Source organism: Halichoerus grypus, unplaced genomic scaffold, assembly GCF_964656455.1.
Source record: "Halichoerus grypus unplaced genomic scaffold, mHalGry1.hap1.1 HAP1_SCAFFOLD_91, whole genome shotgun sequence".
In the NCBI taxonomy this organism is placed as follows: Eukaryota; Metazoa; Chordata; class Mammalia; order Carnivora; family Phocidae; genus Halichoerus; species Halichoerus grypus.
The window spans coordinates 1-19779 of record NW_027555022.1 but is presented as its reverse complement, the minus strand read 5'-3'; the positions used below and the strand labels follow the sequence as shown (position 1 = coordinate 19779).

The window sequence follows — 19779 nt, the reverse complement described above, 5'->3', positions numbered from 1 at the left end:
ATTCCCTAAACCATCATCGGAATCAGAGCAAAGGCCTTACTGATGGCCCTCCAGTGTCGAATTCTAAGGCTGAAAAGGGAATTTTCTGGGCTTGGAAAACACTCAAGACTCTGTCACTGAAGGGTGGAAAAGTAAGTGGTAAAGACCCATTTCCTCTTTTTTTCTACCCATTGCTAAGCCAACCTCCTTTGTTATTGAAGAGAAGGGGCAGATTACTCTCCCTAGTGCATGTCTGTCCCCGGCCCCAATACTCACTCCTTTTCCACTTTGAGCACAGATGGCTTTGCTCAAGAATGGACAAACCCAGCGTCGACTCACCCTGGGCCAGCCTCTGCCCATGCTCCAGCTTAGCCAACCCTCTAGGCATGATCAGCTCAACTATGTAATTTAGCCCCTTGGTGGAAGGTCTGAGGGCAGCTGCCTGGTCGGGGCAGACACCTTCCAGGCTGTGTGAGAATAGGCCTTCCCGGATGCTGGGCACACCACGGCTCACAGCCCTGGGGCACTGGCAAGTCTCTTCCATCCACTCACGGCGATTTCAGGGACTCCAACTCCACTCACACAGGAGAAAAACGACTCTCTTTTTTTGACAAGAGAGGACCCTGAGGCCCAGAAAGCTTAGATAGCATGTACCAGGCCACCCTGACTACCAGACCTGGAACCATCATCTGAGTCCTACAGTTCACCTTCCGTATGTCCCTCCACGCTCCTCTCCAGACCCCATCCCATCCACTCAACGATGAGACTGTGGGAAATGCGGAAGTGAAATCTCAAGTCAGAGTTCGATGGGAAGAAATCTGAATTATGAAACACGATTTCTCTTCCCTTATCTCTGCTCAGTCTTCGGGAGAAAGGGAAATAATACACCCTGTTGAGAAAGGAGTGTTGAAATCTCCAGCTATAACCAGGGATGTGTCGGTTTCTCCATTCACTTCTGCCAGTTTTACTTCTTCAATTTTGAAGTTTTCTTGTTTTTCTGAAACTCGGTTACTTATGAGGTGCATGCGATGAAGGACAGTTGGAAGAAAGGCAGGCAGGGACAAGGGGCCCCCGCCCTAAGAGGAAACCACTTGTAAGAGGATTTTACACCACCCTGGAAGGAGCCCTCCACCCTTTCCCACGTGATAGATAGATGACGGAAACCTGATTGGATGACAGGCACAGGGAGGGCTAATCAGATTAAAACAGCGAGCCAACAAGCCCATAAAACCCCCTAGACTTAGAAATTCAAACTGAAGCGAGGGGACATGGAACTCATTTCTTGCTTTGAGGCAAAGAAACTCTACTCCAGTATCTGCAAACAGTGGATGTCAGGCTATCTGCCAATTTCTTTCCCCCAAATTACTTCTGTTTCTATGAGAAGGAGTGAATATTATTCTCTTCCTTTATTTCCAACCACTGAGAATTTCCCAGTGACTGCTTTTCCTAAGGCTCAGCCCCCATCCTGTTGCACTGACCCCTTTCTCTCCTTCGCCACCATGCACAGGCCCCCTCCTGCACCTTCTCTTCTAGTCGCTTTCACCTCAGGATCTCTTCTCATCTCAGGATCCCTCCCCCACCTCCATCCTCATCATTGTCTCTCGCAGGGATGGGGTTGGGGGTGGGCATCAGCTCTTATGACTAACTCCGATGAAATCAGGTATGTTTCCGAATAAAATAAGGAATCTGCCACCGGCTTTTCATAAAACACCTGTCTCCCATCAACAGCCTGACGGCACAAAGGTGGGACCAGAGGTGGGACATCCCCACAGCTTCACCGCCCACCACCTGCCTCCCAGCACGTCCCCAAACATTTCCGGACACTTAGTTTCTCATGTACCATCACAATTTTTAACAAAACAAAAACAGAAAAATAATTTTTCCTTTGGATTTTATTGACCTAAGAGCACTCGAAGAAAATGGACAGTATGTCTGATGTGACGAAGAGCAAAAGAACGTGAAATCGTGTAAAAAACAAAGAATCTGACACAGAGATGGCGACCCTGAAAACATAAGTCAGCTGATTGCAGAAATCACTGAAAATGCTCAGTGTCCATGAGTAATACTCAAGTTAATTAAAATGGCAAGAAAAATCAAAATGCCTATAATGAGGACAACAGCTATCCCACAATTAGAAAACATCCATCTTGTGACTCTGAGGAGCGCCCCGCAGGCCCAGTTACTCCTGGGGTCTCTCAGGTGTCGCCTTTGCTTTCCCAGCTGTGCCCGCACCCTGTCCAGGTAGGCCCTGTACTCTTCCCCGCAGGCGCCGCCCCCCCTTTGCCGCAGCCTCTGGGCTTCAAAGAAGAGGTCATTGCTGTGGAAGGTGCCCTCGTTCTCCCTCTCCAGCCTCCCCACCACAGCCATCAGCTCGACCAGCTGCGCCTTCTGCTCCTCCCCGGTGGCCGTGTTGTTGAAGCCACAGTACCTCCTCCCACACTCCCCCACCAGGCTCCTCAGGCTCTGGTTGTCCGTGTGTGTGACGTAATCGTGCAAGGACTCGCCGTCCAAGTCCTCCTTGTGGGTGAAGAGGACCACCACGTGCTTCATGACTCCTGCCCCGAAGACCTCCTTCACCCTCCTCACGGCCACCGTGTCCTGGGCAGTGAAGCGCCCCAGCTGGGTCACCAGCAGCAGTACGTGGGGCCCCGGGGCAGAGAGCAGGTAGCAGTCCCCGATGTCCTTGTACATCTCTTGGGTCTGAGCCTCTGCCTCAAAGATGGAGGGCGTGTCAACCACCAGGATGTTCCTTCCGTTCCAGGTCCCTGTCTCGCCCTGGCACGTTTTGGTCACAGGCTGGGTCCCCAGCCTGGATTCAAACACTGGCTGGCGGAGAATGCTGTTCCCTGTGGCACTTTTCCCAGTGCCTGTCTTGCCCACCAGGACGATCCTCAGTGAGGTGGATGTTGCAAACCAGTTATCTTCCTCTCTGCCTAGAAAAAACAATTTTTTGTGTCTCACTAAGTTGGTGATTCTTAAGGTTTTCAGGTCTTGGACCTTCATGATATCTCATGAAACTCGTGGACCTCCCTCCCCAAAATCAATCCTATCTAAATACATACGGAAGTTTGTATACAACTTTAGGATGCCCGTGGATCATAGAAAGCCTACGTTAGAAGCTCATGCTCAGACCCACAGCCCAGGGAGGAAGTGCCCTAGGATCTCCAAGCACTTCCTCTAGAGCAGGGAAAACAGGGCTTTTTGGGGAACAGGACTGTGGTCCCCGTGCTTTTCTACAGATGGTGATTTGGCCAATTTCATGCTAAATAAATATAAGTTTAGAAGGAGGCAGGGGACGAGAAGCCACAAAGGAGAAAATATTATCCCCTCTTTTCCACCCCTACATCCCCATCATACTCCCACAGCGGCGCTCAACACATGCATCTGAACCTCAGGGGAAAAGGACATCTCAGAGGTCAGAGGTGCAATGACCTCCACCAAGGACCAGCTGAATGTCCCGGGTCTCTGCTCTTGGGGTGGGCACTTGGATCTTTGAAACTGAGGTGACAGAAGATCATGAATGTCAAGGACAAAGTCCGGGAGATGCCCCTGGATGGGAAGCTGGTGAAGAGTGAGGGGCATTAGAAGCACGGGGGTTGGAGAGATCTGGCCGACCGAATCGCAGGAGATGACTACAGAATGGTGTTGGGGAGGGTGACACTGAGCCAAGAGTAAAATCTTCAAAGGGTGAAGGCGGGTGAGAACCCCAGGACTTTTAGAGTTCTTATGAGTTCAAATGAATTAAGTTCATTTCAGCCTCCTAAAATCTCTTACTTTATTCTTTCTACTCTGTGTTGGTTCTTCCTTTCCTTCAGTATTGGTAACAAGCATGATTCCTAAATCTCTATGGGAACTTTTCCTCTTTCCAGTTGGGAGCAGACCGGGAAAGAGAAGTTGTTTTCACAATCTGGTTCCAAATCCTTCAGACTCTGACTTGGGAGTTTCACTTCCACATTTCCCACCAATCGTGTGGGTGACAGTGGATGGGGTGATGACCACAGGGAAGGTAGAGAACAAGTGATTTTTGCCTCTTTCTTCTTCCCTTTTTTTTAAATTTTTATTTTTTTAAAGATTTTATTTATTTATTTGAGAGAGAAAGAGAAATAGCACGAGTATGAGGGGTAGAAGGAGACAGAGAGAGAATATGAAGGAGACTCCATACTGAGCATGGAGCATGACACGGGGCTCGATCCCAGGACCCTGGGAGCATGACCCGAGCTGAAACCAAGAGTCAGACGCTCAACTGACTGAGCCACCCAGATGCCCCTCTTCTTCACTTTAAAATAACAGGGTTTCTATCCCTGTGTTTGAAGTGGGGGTTGATGGAGAGAGAACGGCGACTCTCCCGGGTGCCTGGAGCTCCTGAGAACGTCCAGGCTTCCTTACCTTCAGCCATCGTTCCGTATCTGCCCCTCTGAAGCCCTTCCATCCTCTTCTGGAATAGAAAACAGGAAAGGAATAAAAGCAAGTATCCATATAGGAGTTGCTAAGGCCTGAGAACACTTTTAATGCAGACATCTAAGAATAATTATCCTAGGATGAGCCATTTCCACTGCTAATTTTTGAACTCATATTATACTTTCAAATACCTATGACAAACTTTAGGCAAACCCCAGGCGAAGTTAGCTTATGTTAACGCAATGCACTTGTTGCTTTTTTTTTTGCAACTTATAGGAAATTAGGAAATATTTTAAAACAGATCAGTTGATTCTCTCTCTCCAACTTGAAATGAAATGAAAAAAACCATTCTTCTGTGGAACCAGGAGTGGGACATTATTATTAGCGTTTGCAATCAAAGTAGGTGAACTTGCTAGAATACAGAAAAAAAAAAACTGCCTTGCTGTAAATGACATTGGTTTGTCTGAAGTACTGAGAATTTCCAGTCCCACAAGCTGTGTCAGATGGATATTCCAGGGGCAAAGAGGAAAGCACAAGGTTCCTTCCAGTGGGAGGGCTGAGTGGGGACAAGGACTCCTTCAGGGACTGACAGCGGAGGAAAGAGTGGTAGAGAGCCGAGCACTGACACCTTCCTTACCCCTTCCAACCCCCACCCCACCCCCCATCAGGGAGTTGGTGGAGAGAAGGTGGTGCCATAACTGAAGGGAAAGAATCAACATTCAGGACAAATTCAAGATACCTCATCCTCATCGCCTGCTCAGATTTTAATCCAGTTTCTTTCCTGGTGGGCTCTGAGGTCCTGGTCTCCCAATATCATCATTTTTGTATCCCAGCAGATTTAACCAGAAATCGACACAACCATTGGCATGAAAGTTTCATTGGAATGAGGCAGGACATTGGGTCCTTCTTCTGGGGGTTAGAAAAGGCAAGTGCGCACGAGACACGCAACCGTAATTAAGATGAGCTCTGAGGCTGTATTGTATTTATTCAGTTTTAAAGGTGATGTGGTTATGAAACCACCTTATTAAGTGGTGAAGTCCACAAAGTTATACAACAAATGGCCACCATTTGCCATGAACGAATGTAAATATTTCAGCATCTGCTGCAGCTGTTCTGTTTGATCGAGAAGTGGAAACATTACACATATAGCTCCATTTACATTTTCCAGCTCCCCAGTCTCAGTCCCCCTTCCCTCTGTCCTTCAGAGGGAACCAATATTCTGAGGATTTTATGGATCATTCTCGTTTGTCTATTTATACTTCTACATACACATGTCTTTATAGATAATGTATAGTACTGTTTTCTATTTGCAACTTTTTATATAAATGATGTTATGTATGCAACATTTTATCAATTTTTGAAAAGATTTTATTTATTTATTTAGAGAGAGCACGAGTGGGGAGAGGGGCAGAGGGAGAGAATCTCAAGCAGACTCCACACTGAGTGTGGAGCCCTACCTGGGGCTCGATCCCACAACCCTGAGATCATGCCCTGAGCCGAAATCAAGAGTCGGACGCTTAATGGACTGAGCCACCCAGGTGCCCCTCAATTATTTATTAGCAAACGTTTAAGCTGTTTCAAACAACATGCTTGCGTCTACAAACAATGCTGCAGAATAATCCCATCTCTGTCCCCCGGCGCACACGTGCAACAAGTTACCTGGGACAGACAGCTGCCCCCTGACTAGATATTGCCAAGTATGACCCCAGGATGGTTGGGCGAACTCCCACTGGCGCCGGCCACAGATGAGAATTCCCAAACCTGCACTTGAACTTGGTGACATTAGACTTAATTTTTTGTTACTCTTAAGGGCATAAGTAAGGACATCTGAATTGGTTTAAACTTGCATTTTACTAATTACCATTGAATCAAAAATGTTTTTCATAGTTTGTTATTCGGGTTGCTTCTGTTATAATGAAATAACTTTTGCTCCTTCTTCCATTCATGCAGTGGATTTTTTTGGCCCTCCTTGGGGGAAACCATCCACTTCCAGGTTATCAGAATATATTAAGGCAACTTCCTTCCTTTGTTTCCTTTCTTCCTTTCCTTCTCCCTCCTTTCCCCCGCTCCCTCCTTTCCTTAAGCCCTGAGAAGAGCATTTTCCTCACGCTTTTGCATGGGCTGTCCTAGCCTCTGGTCAATTATCCGTCTTCTGCTAAAACTGCTCAAATTCTCTGACATCTTTTGTACTTTAGATGACATTTTCTGAGGTTTGGGAACCTCGGAAAATATGCTGGAATCAATCAATTCATGTGATCAAGACCATGATAGAGGTGAGGATGTTGACAATGGGCTTCATCATTGGAAGCATCCTCTCTGCAGCCATCTGTAACCTTCAAAGTTCTTTCCTGTCCATGATTCTAATTGTCCTTCTAAATTCCCTGTGATGTGATCAAAATAGGTGTTGACATGTCTATTTGCATATCAGGAAATTGGACATCAAATGACCTGCCCAAGGTCACCAGATTGCCACAGAGCTAAGATTAAAAAAAGGTGGGGTGCTCCTTGGCCTGCATATTCTCCTTGATTCCACAGGGAGTAAAAGAGATTATTCTAAACAGGTCCACAAGCCTTTTGGAACACCACATACAATGTTACCATCCCACAGTCAGGACATAAACTGATGTTGACAGGCTGGAAGCCTGCCTTAAAATCAACACAGAGAATTGTATTGCAAAACCTTGAGTGCATGTTTTTTCTTCTTTTTTTAAAAGATTATTCAAAAATAAAATTGCAGGGGGAAGGAGTTGCTCTGAATTGAAGCATTTCAGTTTAAAACAATCTGATGTTTTGACTTGATTAAGTGAGACCCAAATGGAGCAATGTGGCTGACACAAAATGCCAGTGAACCTCAGGTTACATTAGCTGAGATGCAGCCCAGGTGGTTCTCCTGAGCCATCTTCTGAGTGGTCAGACTGTAGGGGGAGACATACGTTCCCCCCTGAGGGACAGATTTTTAGGCAGATATTAACAGATTAAGAAAGCGTGCAGGGCCGCCTGGGTGGCTCAGTTGGTTAAGGGTCCGACTCTTGATTTTGGCGCAGGTCACGATCTCAGGGTCTTGAGATCAAGTCCCTTGCCTGACTTGGTACTCAGTGCGGTGTCTGCTTGAGATTCTCTCCCTCATCCTCCCACCCTTGCCTGGGTGCATGCTCTCTCTAAAACAAAACAAATAAGTAAAATCTTAAAAAAGAACGTGTCCAGAGGCAAGTCAGAAATGATATTGACAGAAAAGCTATAAATGAGTCGTAGACAAAATAGTAACAGGATGGTAAAGCATCAGAAAAGACTGGGGGAAGCACCTGTAGCTGAAGGAATGCCGTATGTGTCAATCTCAGAGCAGGCCAAAGTGAGAGAACAGGGAATGGAGGCAGATTTCTCCTCCAAAAGGACAATTCTGCCTCATCTCCTCCAAAACGGGACCAGGTGTCACCAGAGAGTGGCAAGCAGCGAGCAAGCAGAGATTATGACGGCATCAGACAGGGATAGTAGGAGGATCTAGCTTAGGTAAGAGTTTAAGACAAAGAAACGTAATGTACATTCTGATTTTTAAATTATATGAGCCTGATTTTATTTTTTATTTTTATCAAACTTGAGAAAGCAGGCTCTCTAATGCTGTTCTAAGAAGGATAAAAATACTTCCTGTCTGCCTTATTCTTAAGTATCTCCTTCACTCATCTGCCGAGTCCCTACATTTCCTGGTATGAGTGACACTGGTTGGGTACTTTAGTCATTGTGATGTTGTGATGTGTCTTTCACGGAAGGGTTAACAGACAAAAGGATTGTTCCCATATGTCCTGAGCATAGTCTGTTTGCCTTAGAATAGAGTCCCTCCTCATGTCACAGGAAATGGGGGGCGGGGGGATTTGAGAGAGAATGGAATGGCTTCCAGATCAAAGTCATGAGACAACGCCCCCTGAGGAGTCTCCTTTGAAAGGCTGGGTTCATGGGTGGTGAGAAAATAATGATTCCATATTTGCCATTTGGAACCCTGAGAATCCATCTTCTCCCAGACAGACCTTTTGGACGGAGAAGACTCCGTCATGAAATCGCTGGGTTGTGAGCACAGGGTGAGAGGTTCCCAGCCTGTTTCCCGGCCACCCGAGTCCACTGTGCACGACACTCAGACCATCACCGGCCGGGTCCACTGAGGGGCGAACCCACAAGGGCGGTAGCCTGGGTGAGATCACAGCAGAGTCCCCAGCTGGGGCCAGACCCGGGGCCCTCAGACCCCCAAAGATGCTGGGACCCGCACCGGGTTCCCCTTACCAGGCGCAGCGCTGCGGGCTCCGTGCTGGACGGCGGCTCCCCAGGCTGCTCTCAGGGCGCAGGCAGCTCTGGGCGGTGGGGAGCGGGCGGCTCTCCCCGCGGCTCTCGGGGCGCAGGCGGCTCTGGGGCGCGGGCGGGCGGGCGGCTCTCGTGGCGGCTGCAGGTTCTCGGGGCTGCTCTCCAGGCGGCGAGGGCGCAGCAGGAAGCGGGGGTGGGGGTGCGGCTGGGGAGGAGCTGCGAGTGAAGCCTTAGGTTCCAGGGCTGGGCCTGGGGGCCAGAAGGCAAAGGGGCTTAGGGAGCACGGCCCCCCACTCCGACCAGGACAGACCCCCGGGGTCCGCGGTGGAACTGCTGCCCTCAGCACCGGGAGAGCAGGGAGCAACGGGCATGTGGCTCCCTTAAGGGGTCAACTCCTGCCCCAGCCTGCCAGGGTCGCCATGCTTCCTCCCATTTCCTTTTTAGGACTCCTTGAAATAAGCAGAACGTGGAGGTAGAGGCTCTGAAGGCGGTGATGGACCCCCCCCAGGTTAAGAAACGCTCCCATGACCTAGTGGGGCGCCAGCCACTCCCCTCAGCCCCTGTGGCAGGAGCACCTGCTCCGCGGGAGTCCCCAGACCCCTGGTCAAGGCTCTGTTTCTAGAATACTCCTGCCTACCAGGGACAGAAAGGCTGTGCTGGTCCACAGAGGGGCTGAAAGAACAGCTCTAAGCACGGGATTTGAAGGACGTGCCAGACCCGTTGTGCTGGCTGCCCCTTCTCTGTCCTCTGACGAACCAGCCCTAAGGGGCTTTAGGGGTCTGGAGCTCCTGGGCCCATTTATTGGCGGTGGGGGTGGGTGGGGCGGGGAGGGTTGGGAGGCTGTGGCTCTTCTTTTTGTCTACTGATCGCACAGTTAAGGCTACAGTTGTGAATAGAAAACAATTACTTTGCGTTTGTTTCTCTTGCCATAGGGAGCTGTTGGGGCCACAGCAAAATACAAAGCTTCTGCACAGCAAAGGAAACAATCCACAAAACTGAAAGACAACCTACTCTATTTGCAGCACCATTTACAAGAGCCACACTACAGAAGCAATAGATGAATGGGTGAAGAAGATCTGGTATATATGCAATGGATCATTATTTAGCCATAAAAACAAAATCTTGCCATTTGCAACCTGGACGGATGTAAAGGGTGTAAGGCAAATGAGATAAGTCAGAGAAAGACAAATACCCTATGATTTCACTCATATGTGGAATTTAAGGAAGGAAACAAATGAACAAAGAAAACAAAGAGATAACCCAAGAAACAGACTCTTAACCATAGAGAACAAACTGATGGTTACCAGAGGGGAGGTGGGTGGAGAGTGGGTGAAATAGGTCATGGGGATTCAGAGTACATTTATCGCGATGAGCAGTGAGTAACGCTTAGAACTGTTCAATCACTATATTGAACACCTGAAACTCACATAGCACTGTATGTTAACTACACTGGAATTAGAATTAAACAAATAAGCAAAAACCAGTTACGTTGCAAAGCAAGATCCAGAACACAACACGTGCTTAGGCAGGGACCAGTCTTGTCCTAGAGAATCTCCAGATTCCTTTCTGTTCATATTGGAAGGTAGGCTTAGAGTCACCTAATCATCATTGTCTGTGATTTTGGGGGGAATATAATTTAAAACAATCTCCTGCCAACTTGGAAAACCTCCCCATTAAAATGGAAGAGAAAGAAAACAGTTCTATCTTTGAACAGGCATGAAACCAGAATGCGATGTGTATCACAGGCGATCCTCCGAGAGATTGCGAAGACAAGGACACTGTAGCCCGCTGTGCAGCCAAGCAGATGCAGCCCACTATGGATGAACTGTGACTACTCCTCAAGTCAGAGGCCCTGACAATACTATTTGTTACACACAGTTATGAGGAGCGTAGATTATAGTAAATCTTGCAATCAGGGAGTGTGAATCCTCCAACTTTTTCTTGTTCAAAATAGTTTTAGTTCTTTGTTTTTTTGTATAAATTTTAGAAGAAGCTTGTGAATATCTACCAAAAATCCCACTCGGATTTTGACTGAGATTGCGTTGCTCTGTTGATGAAATTAGGAGAGGATTGACATCTTAATAATATTGAATTTTCTGATCTACAAACATAGGCTATCTCTCCATTTATTTAGGTCTTCTTTGATTTTTTGCATCAACATTTGTAGTTTTCAGCATTAAAATCTTAGATTTATCCCAGAGTAGTTCATGGTTTTTAATGCTATTATAAGAGTACTGATGATTTAATTCCAATTTCCAATGGTTCATTGCTAATAATCGATCCTTGCATGTTGACCTTGCATTCTCCTACCTTGCTAAGCTAATTTATTAGTTCTGGAATATTTTTTCCCTTTTTGGGATTTTCTGCATAGATAATCATGTCATCTCTGAATAAAGAGAGCTTTATTATTTCCTTTCCACTTTTTATGACTTGGGTTTTTGGTTGTTGTTGTTGTTGTTGTTTTCCTTGCCTCATTTCACTGGCTGGATGTCCAATGGGATGTTGAACTGGAGTGATCAGGGTGGACATCCTGGCCTTTTCCTGACCTTAAGGGGAAAGTCTCCAGCCTTATGCCTCCTGTATTCTTACTGATTTTCTGTCTATGTGTTTTACTGAATACTAAGAAAGGAGGTTAAAGTCTCCAAGTATACTTTTGGATTTATCTATCCTTTTGATTTGTTTAGATTTTGCTTCACGTATTTTGAAGAAGCTTTAGGTGCACACATTTTTAGGATTATGAAGTCTTCCTAGTAAGTTGACATATTTATCTTTCTGTAATGTCTGTATCTTTTTCTTAAAGAAAAATTTATTTATTTATGAGAGAGAGAGAGAGACAGATAATGAGCAAGTGGGGCAGAGGGAGAGAGAATCTCAAGCAGATTTCATGCTGAGTCAGAGCCCAATGTGGGGCTCCATCTCACAACGCTGAGATCACGACCTGAGCTGAAACTAAGAGTCAGTTGCTTAACTGACTGAGCCAGCCAGGCGTGCTTTTCTTTGATAATATTCCTTGTTTGTAACCTATTTTTCTATTAATATAGTGATTCAGCTTTCTTTTCATTAGTGTTTTCATGGTATTTCTTTACCCATCCTTTGACTTTTAACCTATCTATATGGTTGTGGTAGACAGAATTCTAAGATGGGCCCCAGGCTCCCTTTGTTCCTGGTGTACATGCCCTGGACTATCCCCTTCCCTTGAGCATGGGCAGACCTGTGAATAGGATGGAGGCCACTTCCCATGGCAAAGGTGAAGGGACTCTGCCATGGAATTAAGGTCCCTAAATGCTGGTTTTAGGTTAGTCAAAGGGGGATTATACCAGGTGGGCCTGACCTAATCAAAAAAGTTTGAAAAGCAAGAGTTTCTCCTGCTGGCTTTGAAGAAAGCAAATATTCCGTATTGGGAACCCCCTATCAAGAGGGGCAGCAGCCTTGGCCAATGGTGGGAGCTCATGCACACGCGGCCCCGGAAGGCCAAGCTGGGGATGCCGGCCCTCCCCTCAACCCCAGCCCCTTCCCTGCTGCCCCTTGGGTTGCCAAGTTGCTCCTTCATCTTGTTAGAGCTTGTTTGAATCCCTAGCTCAGAGCCCCTGTGTGAACCTGGCGGGGCTGCTGAGGATGCTAAAGAGGGGGATCACTAATAGAATTTTGCCCAGCCACGCGTCATAGAGCCCAGCTCACTGCCACAGGGGCCTGAGGCCCCATGACCGCAGCTCACCCCGACGTCTATCCTGCTACCCCATTAACCGGGGGCATCTGAGCACAGGTGTGTAGGCCCCTGCTTCTCCAGGTGGAGCTGGGATGGCTCTAGGGCCCCTCTCACAACCTCCTTCTTTCCCCAGCCCTGAACCCTGGGCCAGGTGAGGAGGTGTCTCCTCTGGCGTCCAATCTGGACTAGAGCTTGGCTGATTTAAAGAGAAGGACTTCCTCTAAAGTGTTTTGTCACATTCTGAAATAGAAATAAGGAAATCCTATCAGTTGGTGACACAACCCAAGGATGGCATCTGATTTCTAATGATGTGGCCTACAAGCACTTTCCTGGGCTGGCCCACCCCCACAAAACTCTACAGGACCAGCATACCCTCCTAATTTCAGGTGCTCTGAGGCCTTGTGCGCGGGGGCCTGCAGCTCCCTCTCCTCTCCATTGCCTGAGAAGAGCCTGGGTTTTTTTGTTTTGTTTCGTTTTGTTTTGTTTTTTTGCATAAAAGTCCAGATCAATAACCACATTGAAGACATTACCCAAATTTGTACTTCACTTTGGTGAGACAGGAACCGCAATCACTCCTAGAAAATTGGGAAATATTATTTTCAGTATAGTTCCATTTGTCTTTTTGGCAGTAAATTATTGTAAAGTAAATAGACTGATTAATAGAAGTAAACATTAACATGCATGAACCTGACATCTCTTTCACAGGGAATAAAAGCCAGAAGGACCCCGAAGGCGGACATGTAGCCGTATGTAAGAACTAGACAGGGAGTAGGGAGGGTCGTGTGTGCTTCGGTCAGTTGGTGTGCCCCCAGTCTGTTTCATATGTTGAAAACTCAGCGGCCAAGGGGCTGGTCGTAGGAGGTGTGGTGGCTGGGAGCTGAGTATGCGGGAAAGAGCTTTCCCTCCGCCTCAGCGCCAAGTACTTGGTGTCTTTCCGGCCAGGCTCCCAGTCCTTGGAAGGGCGGCTCCTGGGAGGGCCACGTCCCAGGGGAAGGTTTTGCGGGAGCCCGGCCCTGGCGGGACGCTGCCTGGCCAATCCCCGCCAGGGAAGGAGGAAAGAAGAGCCTGTGGGCCCCGCAGGCACACCGCACGAGCGGCGCAGCGACCCTCAGCCGACGGGCCCGAGTCCTCCTTGGACCGTCAGTCGGGACTGAGCTCCCGCAAGGCCTGCGGTCTGAGGCGCCAGAGCAGCAGGCCGAGCAGCAGCGCGCCCCCGAGCAGCACGAGCGCCCGCCGCCCCCCGCGCGCCGCCGCCTCCAGCCAGCGCCGCCCCCGCCCCCGCCCCCGCCCCGGGCCGCCGGCCGCCAGCAGCTGCGCCACCCGCCGGAGCCTGAGGTCGGGGGGCGCGTGGCGCAGGGCCTCGGCCAGGCCGTACACGGCGTTGGTGAAGGGCGCGCCCGCGTGCTCCCGCGCCAGCCGCTCCACCAGCGCCAGCAGCTCCTCCACCTGCGCGTCGCGCGCCGCGCCCGCCTCCCGGTTGCTCAGGGCGCACACGCGGCCGCCGCACTCGGCCACCAGGGCCCGCAGCGCGCGGTTGTCGGTGTCGCGCACGTAGTCGTGCAGCGAGGCCCCGTCCAGGTCCTCCGCGCGGGTGAAGACGAGCACGGCCCGCGCCAGGACGCCGGCCCCGAAGAGCTGGCGGACGCCGCGCACGGCCTGCTCGTCCTGGGCGGTGAAGCGGCCCAGCTGGGTGACCAGCAGCAGCGCGTGCGGCCCGGGCGCCGACAGCAGGTAGCAGCGGCCCCGCTCGGCGCAGTCCGGGTCGGCGCGGCGGCCGTCGGCGCTGAAGAGGTCCGGGGTGTCGGTGACGTCGACGCGCCAGCGGGCCCAGCGGCGGCTCCCCAGGGCGCAGGTCCTGGTCACCGGCGTGGACGCGAGCCTGGACGGGAAGCGCCTGTGGCCCAGGATGCTGTTGCCCGTGGCGCTCTTGCCCGCGCCGGTCTTGCCGGCCAGGACGAGCCTGAGCCGGGGCTCGTGCGCGGGCGGCGCGTCGTCCGGGTCCTCGGGACCTGTGAGGACACAGTAGGCGTGGGCTGCCCGCCTCGGACCCGCGTCCCGCTCCCGCGGGCCCCGGGGGCGCCTGTGGAACACGGCAGAGCACCAGGCCTGGGGCTTCTGCTGGTCCCAGCGAGCCCTTCCTCGGGGGTCTGGTCAGAGCTCGTTGCGCCCCGGGGCGTCTGTGCCCCTGTCTCTTCGGTCTTTGGCCTCAGCACAGGCCCCTGTCCCCGCTGCAGCAGCTGGTGCGCATGTCCCTGGAGGGCACCCGTCCGTGACGGCAGGCCCGGACCCCGCGGACGTGATCTCCGGGCCCGCACGCGCTGCAGACCTGTTGCTGCCCGACGCCTGCCCTGGCCTCCGGGATGCTGGTCCCAGGCGCCGTCCCAGCGTCGCAGCCAGGAGAGGCGGGAGGGCACGGAGGCCCGGGAGTGAAGGGCTGGCTGCCGTCCCGGCCACCGCGCGTTGGAATCACAGCCCCGGCTGTGCCCGCCGTGTAACCGTGGGGAAGTTGCCCCATCGGAGTGTTAAACCTCTTCTGCAGGGATGGGAGTGGTGACAGAGAGTTGTTTCTCCCGGGGTTGCTCGGAGGATTAGGGGAGCTGGTCTCTTTCCTTCTTCCCTCCTTCCCTCTTCCCTTCCTCCTCCCTAGCTCTTACACCTGCTGCCGGGAAGATACCTGTTAAGCCCCCATCCTTGTTCTCTAGCGCATTCTACCTGGTAAATCGTGTTCCCTCTAGTCCATGATCTCATTCCCTCCACCTCCGCTTCGGTGGGGGTCAGAGTAGATTTCTTATCCTCGGTTTAGCCTCTGGGTTGGGAGGCACAGACTAGTCAAAGCACTTAATATCTCACAGTAGGGCAGGGGCAGAGATGCAGCACAAAGGCAAATCTGGGCTCTTGCTGTTTCAGCCCAGCATGGAGACACCTCTGGGATTTGTGTCCGTTCGGTCTTCACTTAGCGCATCCCCTTGTTCCCCAGAGCTGACACCTGAGGCCAGTACACACCGCGAGGCAATTCTTACCATAGGCATTTTCTTCATCCCTTGCCATCTTCCGTCCTCCCATTTGCCTGAAAGAGCCCCAAACACAATTTGTTCATTCATTCATTCATTCATTCATTCATTCATCAAATAGGTATAACTACCTATGTGGGTCAGGCAAGGTCCAAAAGGCTGGTGGCACGCCAGTGAAAAGGTCCAGGCTCCTGCCTTCCCCTGACATCAGCATATAGGGAAGAACCCTGGAAGGACCTGGCTGGCGTTGGAACGATACCGGGAGAACATTTGGTGACTTTTCAGGGACCCCGAATGCAAAAAGCAGAGGGCAGATGATAGCAGGTCCTCTGTGTCAGAGGTGAGCTTTAGATGCTAATGTTTTCCTAGGTGGTTCTGTGTCAGTGACGTGAGCTGTAGGCTCTGAGTTTTCCCAGGAGGTTCCACAGCCAGGGGAGACCGGAAAACCCTGAGAATCCGAAAATTTGCTCAGTGACTTAGGAACCACCTTAGGGCAGTTGGCCTGGGGCAAAAACAAGAAGAGAGTTTGCATTTTGTTTTTGGAAATTGGAAAGAAAACATCCCTGCCGAGCTGATCTGAAGAGCCTGTGATCTGCTCTCAGAAAACCGAATAACTGGGCTTGTGTCATTTGTCCAAGTTTGATCTGTGTGCCTGGGGAGACGGGCCACTGCCCTCCAGCTCCTGATGGTCTTGCCCCAAATCTGAGGCCTCTCAGAGTAAGTTATTATACCCAATGCCGACATGGTTTACTACAGTGAAACTCTTCGTGCTGACGTTTGTCTGAGCACCTGAGAGCCAGGACACAGGCGCGCAGCCCGTCCTCCGTCCGCCTCCCCAGCCCCGTTTCCCGCTCGCCCCCTACTCGGTCAGCTGCCCCGCAGAGAGCGGGTTTCAGCACCTTTCCTTTCCCACCTGTGTGCTTGCTCCTCTGACCACTGATTCTCTCCCACGTGTCTGAGTCCTGTCTGTGCCTCACCATCCACTTCATGTCTACCTCTTCATGGCGACACCTGCTGACTGTGCGTGACCGTGTTCTGTCCCATGGGCACCGCATGAGGAAACGCAGAGGGAGGGGCTGCTGGATAACTTGTGTCTGGCCAGAGGACTCAGGTGACAGGTGTGCCTGGTACTCAGTCCAAAGTGTTTTGTGTTTCTGCAGTAACACCCCTGCCACCCCTCCAAAGCCCTCAGTAAAGGTCACCCCACAGGCCTTAGGTGATGAGTGATCTTGTGCATACAAATCAGCAAACTCCCATAACTGACCCCAGAGCAGAAGTGAAGAAACAGCCAGAAGATTCAGTGCAAAGAATAAGCATTTAGCTAAAGCCAGAAGTCCTTGTCCATGCTGGAAATGAGAGCCTGTGCTATAGAATATTCACAGAACTCCTGAGTAGGTCATTAGAATTTTCCATATAGTTTAAAAAGGGTGTTGATATGTTTTTACCTAGTTTTTAAGTGGGAACTAAGCCCCAGCTGACATCTGGGGTAACAAATGGCATCAACTGTTAAGGTGTATAATACATACAGAATTCATATTTGTAACACTCCTAGTCCTCAAAGTTCATCTAGTTGAGTGTCTCCCAAACTTGCTGCTTTTCAGAATTACTTGAGTGTTTTTAAAAGTACACATTTTGGGGGACCGTCTTCAGAGATTCTGATTCTTGATCTGATGTGGCTGATGTAATCACTCACCAACCAGAGTGTGGAAACCAGTTATTTATTCAAACTCTTGCATTGCACAGACGAGGAAATTGAGGTTTCCTTGCAGCTGGGAGGGGGAAGTTTGACTTGGGGAGCAGAAGACCCCTTAAAGGGGCTGGAGACCAAGTTCCTAAGCTCAGATGTCTCCAGAGGTCCCCCTACTGTGGGCAGTGAGGAGAAAGAGTATGGGGGTGGGAGTAAATTCATATGAATCTAGATTTGCCACATTGTAACTTGCTCTGAGGTTAGATTATTTATGGTCCATAGAAATATCTTTTGCTTTTGCTGAGTATGTCATTTGGACAATCTTTAATGCCTTTTAAACTGTATTCTCTTCCTGGAAGGGCTTCTAGCACCCACTGCTCTTACTGTATTAAGAGAATGTGGAAGGAACAGGTTTTGCCACTAACCAGGTGTGTGTGCCTTCCCAGCAGGAGATGATGCTTGTAGAACTTCCTCTGAGCTTACTCAATTTGAAACTCAGCACATCTTTAAACGCCTGGAGGCGAGATCTGACTGCTCTGCCTCTTGTTCACCTGCATGGTGTTGGGTGGAATGTAGGTGTTCAGGCAGTAAACACTCTCAGAACCATGTTCCTGCTGGTGGGTCACAGCTCCCACAGCTCCGGCGGCCCCCTTCCCCTGTGGGCTCACCTTTCCCACAGCAGTGGTGACTCTAGAAGCCCCTGACCTAGTATTTTCCCTTCAGTTATGCGTGCAGAAGGCTGTTCCTCCCAGTGCAGGGAGGAAGTCTCCGAGCCTCTCAGAGCACAGAGCCCCGGGAGAGATGGTGACAATTTAAAGGGACAAAATGTTTGTCTTGAGTTATGGGTTTGCAGTGTTTCTCCTACAAAACCTGCTGCATGCTGTAACTAAGATGGTATGTGAATCTAGCAGGGCCCCCAATACCAAATATTTTGGTGTAGCCGAAGAAGGGAGGGTGTTATAAACCCCCATGGTTTGATTCTACTTCTTTTTTTTTTTTTTTTTTTTTTTTTAAGTAGGGTCCACGCTCTCACGGACCCCAGCGTGGGGCTTGAACTCACAACCATGAGATTGAGACCTGAGCCAAGCTCAAGTGTCAGACGCTTAACCAACTGAGCCACCGAGGTGCCCAGGTCTGAATCTACTTCTAGAATTGGTTACTGATCTAATCTTTAATTACTTTTCACTCTCTAGGGGTCTTTCTTTCTTTAAATATATTTTAGGGCGCCTGGGTGGCTCAGATGGTTGAGCATCTGCCTTCGGCTGGGATAGTGATCCCGGGATCCTGGGATCGAGCCCCGCATTGGGCTCCCTGCTGAGCGGGGAGCTTGCTTCCCCCCCTGCCTCTGCCTCTGCCTGCCACTCCCCCTGACTGTGCTCTCTCTCTGTCAAATAAAAAATAAATAAATAAGAAATCTTTAAAAATATAAACAAATATATTTTAAATATATTTAAATATATTTATTTATATTTTATACAAATATATATGTATAAATATGCCCAGAGAGTCTTCTGCCCCAGAACAAAGAATGTGATAGTTGTTCTCAATAGCTGTCTATTGATTGGACATTCATGTGACCAGAGCTACTCTGGGGTCCAATCTGTCAGAAGAGTCTGAAACAGAATCTCATCATCCTCTAAGCAATAAAGGCTTCCCAGCTATTGAAAGCCCAAGGGCTAGCTGGTACATTGAGTATGCATACCTTTACACAGTTCTTAAATTAGCCTTATTACAAGGCTTGTTCTAGTTATCCGTGTTGATATCACCAAGTCTAGTTCTTCTCTCTTTTCTCAAGAGGGTCATGAGAGTAAGATCAGCAAAAGAGCCAATCATTACATGGTGAACAGGCTACAAAAGACTGGCTATAGGCCCAGTAAGGTCACTAACCAGTTGTGTGATCTGACCTAACTCCCATAAACTTTCTGAAGTCGACTATCCTAATGGGGAGGCTAACCTGAGCACTAGTCTATTGACTGGGAGCTGCTTTTTATCTCTTTCTAGCCAGCCCATTTTTTTCAGGTAGGGAAGAGACTCAACTTCCAGTATTTTCTATCCTTTTTGGGAGACAGAGTTTCTTGGATGATAGACACCCCTACTGTTTCTATTCAGCATTGCTGAAGCAGTTCTCCCACTAGATCAGCAGGACCAGGACTAGTGCAACTGTGGTGTCCAGGGCACAAAATTTAAGGAGGCACCCACTCCTACAGTCACTCAAGTGCCAACCCTGAAAGTGAGTGCTTCCTTAAGAGTAAGGTGCCTGTTGCTCCCCAAATGTCCATCAACTGATGAATGAATAAAGAAGAAGTGGTGTATATATACAATGGAATATTACTCAGCCATAAAAAGAATGAAATCTTACCATTTGCAATGGTGTGGATGGAACTAGAGAGTATTAGGCTAAGTAAAATAAGACAAAGACAAATACCATATGATTTCACTCATATGTGGAATTTAAGAAACAAAACAGATGAAAATAAGGGAGGAAAGAGAGAGAGGCAAACCATAAAACAATCTCCTAACTATAGAGAACAAACTGAGGGTTGCTGGGGGGAGGTGGGTGGGGGATGGCTTAAATGGGTGATGGGGATTAAGGAGGGCACTTGTTGTGATGAGTGCTGGGTGTTGTATGTAAGTGATGAATCACTAACCTCTATACCTGAAACTAATATTACACTGTTAGTTAACTGGAATTTAAATAACTACTTGAGAAA

At 49.4% G+C, this 19779-nt stretch overlaps 2 protein-coding genes and 1 long non-coding RNA gene across 6 annotated transcripts; 1 reads left to right on the top strand and 2 right to left on the bottom strand.

Annotated features, from left to right (window-relative positions):
• Positions 1–1853: 1853 nt before the first annotated feature.
• LOC118545466 (GTPase IMAP family member 5-like) lies at positions 1854–8958 on the bottom strand. 3 transcript variants are annotated; one of them, XM_036107742.2, is made up of 3 exons: positions 8647–8958; positions 4366–4414; positions 1854–2912 (listed from the first exon to the last, which is right to left on the bottom strand). In XM_036107742.2, the coding sequence occupies exons 2-3, from the start codon at positions 4406–4408 to the stop codon at positions 2026–2028; spliced, it is 930 nt and encodes a 309-aa protein (XP_035963635.2). In that variant the 5' UTR covers positions 4409–4414; positions 8647–8958; the 3' UTR covers positions 1854–2025. The 3 variants fall into 3 exon arrangements, with proteins under 3 accessions (XP_035963635.2, XP_035963636.2, XP_077921656.1); XM_036107743.2 differs by lacking the exon at positions 8647–8958 and adding an exon at positions 5117–7934; XM_078065530.1 differs by lacking the exon at positions 8647–8958 and having other exon boundaries at positions 4366–7934.
• LOC144380701 (uncharacterized) lies at positions 8226–11009 on the top strand. The gene is made up of 3 exons (XR_013444911.1): positions 8226–8447; positions 9109–9172; positions 9597–11009. It is a non-coding gene; the product is annotated as an uncharacterized LOC144380701 (long non-coding RNA).
• A 1939-nt stretch (positions 11010–12948) lies between these two features.
• LOC144380700 (GTPase IMAP family member 1-like) lies at positions 12949–16342 on the bottom strand. 2 transcript variants are annotated; one of them, XM_078065532.1, is made up of 3 exons: positions 16295–16342; positions 15391–15437; positions 12949–14379 (listed from the first exon to the last, which is right to left on the bottom strand). In XM_078065532.1, the coding sequence occupies exons 2-3, from the start codon at positions 15431–15433 to the stop codon at positions 13511–13513; spliced, it is 912 nt and encodes a 303-aa protein (XP_077921658.1). In that variant the 5' UTR covers positions 15434–15437; positions 16295–16342; the 3' UTR covers positions 12949–13510. The 2 variants fall into 2 exon arrangements, with proteins under 2 accessions (XP_077921658.1, XP_077921657.1); XM_078065531.1 differs by lacking the exon at positions 16295–16342 and having other exon boundaries at positions 15391–15524.
• Positions 16343–19779: the final 3437 nt, after the last annotated feature.

Coding starts and splice junctions, on each gene's coding strand:
- LOC118545466 (XM_036107742.2), bottom strand. CDS start 4,408: ATGGAAGGGCTTCAGAGGGGCAGATACGGAACGATGGCTGAAG. Junction 2,913..4,365: donor ATACGGAACGATGGCTGAAG/GTAAGGAAGCCT, acceptor TGTTTTTTCTAG/GCAGAGAGGAAGATAACTGG.
- LOC144380700 (XM_078065532.1), bottom strand. CDS start 15,433: ATGGGAGGACGGAAGATGGCAAGGGATGAAGAAAATGCCTATG. Junction 14,380..15,390: donor GGATGAAGAAAATGCCTATG/GTAAGAATTGCC, acceptor GTGTCCTCACAG/GTCCCGAGGACCCGGACGAC.